The 7,130-nt window shown below is 37.2% G+C and overlaps 2 protein-coding genes across 3 annotated transcripts in view; one reads left to right on the top strand and one right to left on the bottom strand.

Annotated features, from left to right (window-relative positions):
- Positions 1-1,934, bottom strand: part of exo1 (exonuclease 1) — a 7,253-nt gene extending 5,319 nt beyond the window's left edge. The window contains exons 1-3 of the mRNA XM_008322488.3: positions 1,788-1,934; positions 947-1,116; positions 726-845 (exon numbers count right to left, since the gene is read on the bottom strand). Coding sequence (XP_008320710.1) covers positions 726-845; positions 947-1,107 — 281 coding nt within the window. The 5' untranslated portion in view covers positions 1,108-1,116; positions 1,788-1,934. The remainder of the gene's footprint in view (positions 1-725; positions 846-946; positions 1,117-1,787) is intronic.
- A 30-nt stretch (positions 1,935-1,964) lies between these two features.
- Positions 1,965-6,550, top strand: yipf4 (Yip1 domain family, member 4). Of its 2 annotated transcripts, none has more exons than XM_008322464.3 (6): positions 1,965-2,094; positions 3,439-3,592; positions 4,265-4,436; positions 4,846-4,923; positions 5,055-5,168; positions 6,007-6,550. In XM_008322464.3, exons 2-6 carry the CDS (start codon positions 3,480-3,482, stop codon positions 6,142-6,144), a joined length of 615 nt encoding a protein of 204 aa, XP_008320686.1. In that variant the 5' UTR covers positions 1,965-2,094; positions 3,439-3,479; the 3' UTR covers positions 6,145-6,550. The 2 variants fall into 2 exon arrangements, with proteins under 2 accessions (XP_008320686.1, XP_008320684.1); XM_008322462.3 differs by lacking the exon at positions 1,965-2,094 and adding an exon at positions 2,388-2,622.
- The last annotated feature ends 580 nt before the right edge of the window (positions 6,551-7,130 follow it).

Raw genomic sequence — 7,130 nt, 5'->3', positions numbered from 1 at the left:
CAGGCTTTCGAACAATCCAGGCATTGTCTGTTCGTGTTTCTGGCCAAGTATGAAAAACACTGGCTTATTGTCTTCGCCGCAGATATTAATCCCGATGTTAGTTTTTTTTAAATCGCCGCGGATTGGTTTAATGCATTTGTTCTCCACTCATGTCATTTGTCAGCTCCTCAATGGTAAATCATCTTAAGATTCTTGTTATAGCTCATGTTACATCTCATTAAAACCTGAACAGAGAAAGAAAAAAAACATTCTTCAGAGGCTTTGTGCAGGCTCTAACAGGTTCAGTTTCATAGTTTAAGTTTTTGGAATTGCGGTAGTGTGGGGTAATTCCATCATATGCAGATGCAAAAAAACACAAGTAAACATTTTTATGTCTTATTTTTAAATTTTCATTTTAGGTTGTTAATTTGGGTTCAAAGACACAACAAATCACAGGTTACACTGAAAGGTAATTTAAAAAAAAAAAAAAGTCTCTGGTTATCGGCACAGGACGAGCACCATAGACTGCTCACTGGCTCCCTCTGGCTCTCCGGAGGTCACTAGTCATATCACACAGGGTCAGCTCCAACAACCTCCCTGGAGCAACCACACACACTGCTGCCCCCAGAGCGGCATTGGACCAATCAGCTGCACCGCCAGTGCTTCACAACCCTCAGTAAAGTAAAACTGACCTTCGAGATAAGTATGTATTCTCCATCACCACTGTGTTGTGCCGAAATACTCACTCTCTGCGAGCCTTTTCCACCTCTTGTTTTGATGGCAGATTGCGTCCATCAAACACCAGGACGGGTTTGACGCCATAGGTCAGGAGCATCTCCACAAGTGTCATGCAGTACCGCACGTACCTGGGTTGAGGAGATTGTTAAATTACAGTCAAGGACAATAATAGACTGCAGGATAAATCTGATTTTAAACGTATTAAATGAAATATATTGTCGGTGCTCACTGGTCAGTCGGTTCTCCTTTGGCCAGCTTGTCAGCACAGGAAAATGCCCCTTTGTGTAGCCAACAGTACGTGTCCACAGCCACCGTGTGACCTCGGTACTTTTTAACATTAATTGGTTCTGATGCATCTTTGAGAAACTGTAGTAGTCCAGAGATTCCCATTTTCAGAAGCTGGAGAGAGCAAATTCTGAGTTATTATTAGCAGCATGCTGTATACATTTCACATGTTTGACAGACTGTGACAACTGTTATATTTTTGGCCTTATCTGTGGAAAAGTGTTTGATTAAAGTCACAACTTTGGTCTGCTACCGATTTGAACAACGGCTATGTTAATTAGTAGAAGATTCTTTTAAACCTTTTTTTCCACTCGAGTGTTTTTAATAATTTCATATGAACAAAGCAAATTATTTCCGGTGTTAAGGTTTTGCATATTTGGTCATGTAAACACTGTACTTCCTCTAAATTCAACCAGTTAAAATTGGCAGTTATTTTTTTTTATTTGGTAACCTCTGACAAACTAATGAGAGTAATATAATATATTTTAACGCGGTTTTTACAGGTACCCAAGGAGGTTATGCTACATTTTACAATACATGATGACAGCATGGACAAATTACCGGCATTTACCTTTTTGTCTGTGATGGTAGGGCGATATACATGTATATATAATATACGTCTTTTGTCTGTATATTAATATATAAGATACTAAAACAGTGTTTAGCCTGACGTAACAGCAACACAAGTAAGCGGTTAGTTTTGCTCGTTCTACCCAGTGAAACGCAAACGACCATCGACGAGTTAACAACAATTATATTCTAGATATTGTGTTAATTTAACTTACTCGTTTTTTTGTGGAACTTTGTCCACAGAACAGTGAATGGAGAGAAGAGCGCTACAGTGCACCGGATTTAGATTTAGCGGCAAAAGCAGTGAGTCAGTATCTCCTGCTGCTATTGGTTGGAAAACTGATGGGGTGCGGTTCCTTATATTATTCTTCTGCGTATTTTGTGGAGACCAACGAAGGTTAAATTCACTACTGCCTCTCACTGGCGCAAAGTGTGAGTAGCAGAAATGCTTATTCCCAGACCAATCCTACTCTTATTACTTGGCTGACGCCTTTCTCACGGAGCTACAATAAAACCCTTGAAGTAACTATGCTCCTTTTTTTATTAAAGTGATATGCTATTATTAAGGCCTTCAAACTGTGTTAGACAGAGTTACACTGGACACAATTTATGAAGGTGTCATTTTATTTCTCTGTTAAAATGTGTTTTATTCTAGAAAGGTTCACTGGGGAAAATATTTCTGATGAAGGCATTTGGGGGTATCACCTCTCCAAAAGCTTGAACTGTTTTCATGTGTTAAAGTTTTAATGAAAATAGAAGAGCAATGTTTTTCTCAATACTGTTTTTTTAAGTGTGCCACAGAACCAGGAAGTAACCCGGAAGTAAGAAAGTCTTGCGTTAGCCAGGCGACGGTTCGTGTAGAATTGACAAACTCGCCATTTTCAGATAGGTATCTTGATTATACATCAATGGCTGCAACAGACAACGTGAGAACAACGTGACATTCAAGAGATCTTTTTCCGTCGACCTTAGGCAGTGACAGCGATACAAAGATGCAATTCTCCCCAAACAACGGAGACTTTACGTTCGTATCTTCGACAGAAGCTGAGGGTAAGCTAATGCTAACAGCAGCCAAACAGGCCGGTTGAACACAAGTCTGTTTACGTGTCTCTTTTCGGCCGTCTTGTTGTATCTCGACTATTTAAAGTTAAAAATAAGCATTTCGATATTGGTTTACAGTTAAGTTCTCGTCTGCATTTTAAATGTATATACGTGCACCATTTATTCTGAAAGTAAAGCACCACTCTTAGCAGAAAATACCCCTTTATTTGCATTGCAAAAATGTCATTACGGTACAAATGAAACCATATCAAAGCATGTTTTGTTCATACGTTTTACAAGCTCTGGCATATCAAGTACTCGAATTTTTCACAAGATTAAAATTGTCATTCATCATTTACAGAAAACGTTGAGTTTGCGACCTTGCTTAGATAATGTTTGCTGAGATAATTTATAATGGCCACTAATGTTTGCATTGGTTAAAATTATTATTTTTGCATAATGTTTGTAACGGTTCACACTGAAATTCTGAGTGATATTCATTTTCAGTGTATTCCATTAATGATGGGAAAGCTTAATATATAATAATTGTAATATTTAATGAATGTTTACTCATTTTGAAGAATGTGTATGTTTACTCCAAAATAAAATCTCATTTTTAACATCAGAAGCCACAAACTACACATCAACACACTTTACTAACTTTTTTTTTACCACAGCAAACAAACAATAGACAATATTGGGGATGCATCTACAAACATATAACCACCAGATGCTGCTACATTACAAAGTTTATCCAAACGCTTTGACCTTAAAGTGTGAATAAAGCATGTGTCATGTAGCATGTGATGACCCTCCTCTTTACAGAACTCAGCGGTACCATCACTACGCCAGATGTTAAGGTAAACATGGGCGGTGACAGTGGCAAAGGCCCCTATGCTACCACCTTCCTGAGGCAACGAGGCTATGGCTGGCTGCTGGAAGTGGAAGAGGAGGATGGTGAAGAAATCAAACCTCTTCTGTAAGTAAAAATCTGCTCTCTAGCGCCATTTACAGAAAAATAAATTATTCTAATAACAAAGGTTGTACATTAAACAACAAACAAAAAATACAGGTGGATTCAAAGAGGAGTTAAGGAAGCAATTTATGTTAACGTTGACAAATCCTTGGTTATTATCCTGGGTCTGGAGTGCCAGTTTAACAGCGTAAAGGCTGTGCTTTTAGAGGCTTAACAATAAATTAATATTCTGGGCTTTGTCACTTTATATCAAAATAAATATAAAAAACATTATCTAATATTATATATATATATAATTATATTTATAAAATGTATATTACATATATCATTGTATCATATATTATCTATTATTATGAAAATATAAAACTCTTTTTAACCCGTGAGCCACAGACATCTAATTAGAGAATTTTTCATAGGGAAAATACTGCATATACCCAAGTCTAAATTAAACTGCTCTTACAGAAACGACCTCCTCTGTAAACACAAGTTATCCTTTTTTGCTTTTAGTATCCCAGCATTGTCATTCTTATTGGTAGTACAACAAAAAAATCCATTGGACATACTAGAGCGTTTAGGGAAGACACACTATCCATTATCTATTTACAGCTGGTCATTCGATTAGTGTGCATGCAAACCATACACACCTGTCAACCTTGGTTGTATGCATTCATACAGGGAAGAGTTGGACATCGACTTGAAAGACATCTACTACAAGATCCGGTGTGTGCTGATGCCAATGCCATCGCTGGGCTACAACCGGCAGGTGGTCAGAGACAACCCAGACTTCTGGGGCCCTTTGGCCGTGGTGCTTCTTTTCTCCATGATCTCCATCTATGGACAGTTTAGGGTGAGCAGCATTCTATCTCTGTATGTGTATCGTTTAAGTCAAGTGAATCATTATCATTAATTTTGAATATGCACATGCCCTAACATATTTTTAACTGTAAACAAAAAGCTGAGATAAAAAAGAAAGGCATGATCAAAACAAAACCATAATGTAGGTCACTCCACCTTAACCACAAATCTCTTCTGTGTCTGTGTAGCTGCTGTCATTTGATAGCGTGTGTGGTTACATAGCTTTATCAAATGTATTCTTTATTTTATAGCATACTTCAGCTACACACCAGTATAACTAGGGAAAAATCATCTACTTTTGCTGAACATGTCTGAGTTGATCTATTGTAGAGCATTTTATAGTATTTCATGTACCTTTAAGTTATAGCACTAAATGTGGTTTGCCCTCTTGAATCACTTAGGTGGTTTCATGGATTATCACCATCTGGATATTTGGCTCACTTACCATCTTCCTGTTGGCCCGTGTTCTTGGTGGCGAGGTCAGTACTGACCCTTTATTCACAAATCCTCAGACCACACTCTAAACTTCCCGTTGTTCCACAAAGTATTCCACACATTTTTTTAAATAAACAATTTCTCTTTATTTTCTGTTTCCCTTTGATTTCCCTAGGTTTCGTACGGCCAGGTTCTTGGAGTGATCGGATATTCGCTTCTTCCTCTCATCGTCGTTGCTCCGATGCTGACGGTGATCAGGTCGTTCGATGTTGTCTCTACGTTGATCAAAGTAAGTCTCATCACACCATCACATGACATTTCTACTAGACTGCGCAAAAATCCTTGCTAGATATATACGTATTTCTCAGGAGGCCACTTTAAATAGCTCTTCTTCAGGTTAAGACGTTTCTTAACCTGAAGGTTTATTTAATTGTCTATTTAATTGTCTTTTAAAATCTTCTTATCAATTATATTTCTTGAAAATGAAAATGAAATGATGCCTTGAGGTTTCCAGGTCTCACACTATTTGTAGATATATTGCGATGCAACTCAAATGTTGCCTTTTGAAGCAATTGACTAAGCCAGTTTTAATGCTTCACCATGTACAGAGCCCTGCTATTTTTTTAATGCAATACAATAGAGCCAGCAAGATTCCCTTCTTCTTGTTCATTTTCTGAATTTTGCACTGGTAATAATAACCTGAAAATACACATGATAAATAGAGATAATAACCGTTTATTATCATAAATAATAAAAACAATTATTTGACAGTACATGGCAGCTGTTTGTACGTGGCAACAATAAAGAAAATATATCTACAAACTGGCATAGACTTAACTCATTGGCTTTGGCACTCATCTGTCTTTGAGTAATTCTCAGCAAAGTGGGCCTACAATAGTGTGAGTAGTCACTTTGTACCAGTACCTTACATGCAGCTTTTATTGTTATCATTTATTTGTGTTGGCTTTGTCGTATAAGTGTAAAATGGACTGATGTGACGACGACGACGATGATGTTGGTGTTGAGTTATCTCTATAGCAGCACCTCTAATGTTGACACTTTTATAGTCTGAGGTATTGATTGGTAAATGCACTGACACTTTTTGTTCTTGGGCTGTCATGTTCCAGCTGTTCGGAGTGTTCTGGGCTGCCTACAGCGCTGCTTCACTGCTGGTGGGAGATGAATTCAAAACCAAGAAGCCCCTTCTCATATATCCCATTTTCCTTTTGTATATTTACTTCTTCTCTCTATATACTGGAGTCTGACCTGGTCAGTTGGATCTATGGACCTTCTAATGGACACTAACCCTGGGATATGGAGAAAAAAAAATCAGACTATGGAACAGGGATTTTTTTTTTAAGTCTTTTTATTAACTGGGGTAAATTCCTAATAATGGTTGTACTGGGGATATTTATGACTGTATATATAGATTCGTCCTTCTTTTCTTTGGTAAATGAAACACTACCCGTGTTCATAAAGCTTCAACTTTGGTATGCTGACGTCTCGCTCATCGCTGTCCCGCCTTGTTTGTATTTACAAATGGAAATAAATCTTCATATCAGTGTAATGATTTATCTCTTACTGCAGTTAGATTAAATGCCAAATATTAGTGTTTTAGAAATGGAGATTGAAAGACATTAAACAAATATTCTTTATTGTTTATATTGTAATGAACCATGACTAATGTCTTCCATTTTATATATTTTTTCATTTGCAATCGTGCGTCTTTACTCGATGTCAGAAATACAAGCAGTCGGATAGCATTGGTCACAGTGATATAAAACGCCAATGATGTCACTTATCCAAATGTAATTAGCATTGTTTCAAGGATTTTATGTTCTGTTGTTCTTATTGGAAAAGGGCATATCGCTATAAACCGGACAATGTAGCACAAATCCCCATTAACTTTAATAGAGTAAAGCAGATGGCTGAAAGTTTTCTATTCAAGTTATTTTAAAGCATTAGTTATTCTTAAATAGTAGTCCAAATAGTCACTATTTTTTTTTTGTAACTGGTTGTTGTTTGGTACTCTCCCATTAGATGGCAGCAGATGACTATGAAAACTAAAATGGCCCTTTGGGGCCGTTTGGACCCTCTCTGGATTTAGTTGACCAGAGAGATAAGAACACTCCAAAACCAACTTCATCTTAAGCCTTTGCATGACATTAAGTCATTAAGTAACTTCCTAATAGGTCCATTTGGAGTGAGTAATATGTGTGTGCATATGTAAACTGTACTTTTTTTTTTTTTT

Source organism: Cynoglossus semilaevis, chromosome 12, assembly GCF_000523025.1.
Source record: "Cynoglossus semilaevis isolate Cse_v1.0 chromosome 12, Cse_v1.0, whole genome shotgun sequence".
Lineage (NCBI taxonomy): Eukaryota > Metazoa > Chordata > Actinopteri > Pleuronectiformes > Cynoglossidae > Cynoglossus > Cynoglossus semilaevis.
Note: the sequence above shows the minus strand (reverse complement) of the source record. Positions and strands in the feature narration are given on the sequence as shown.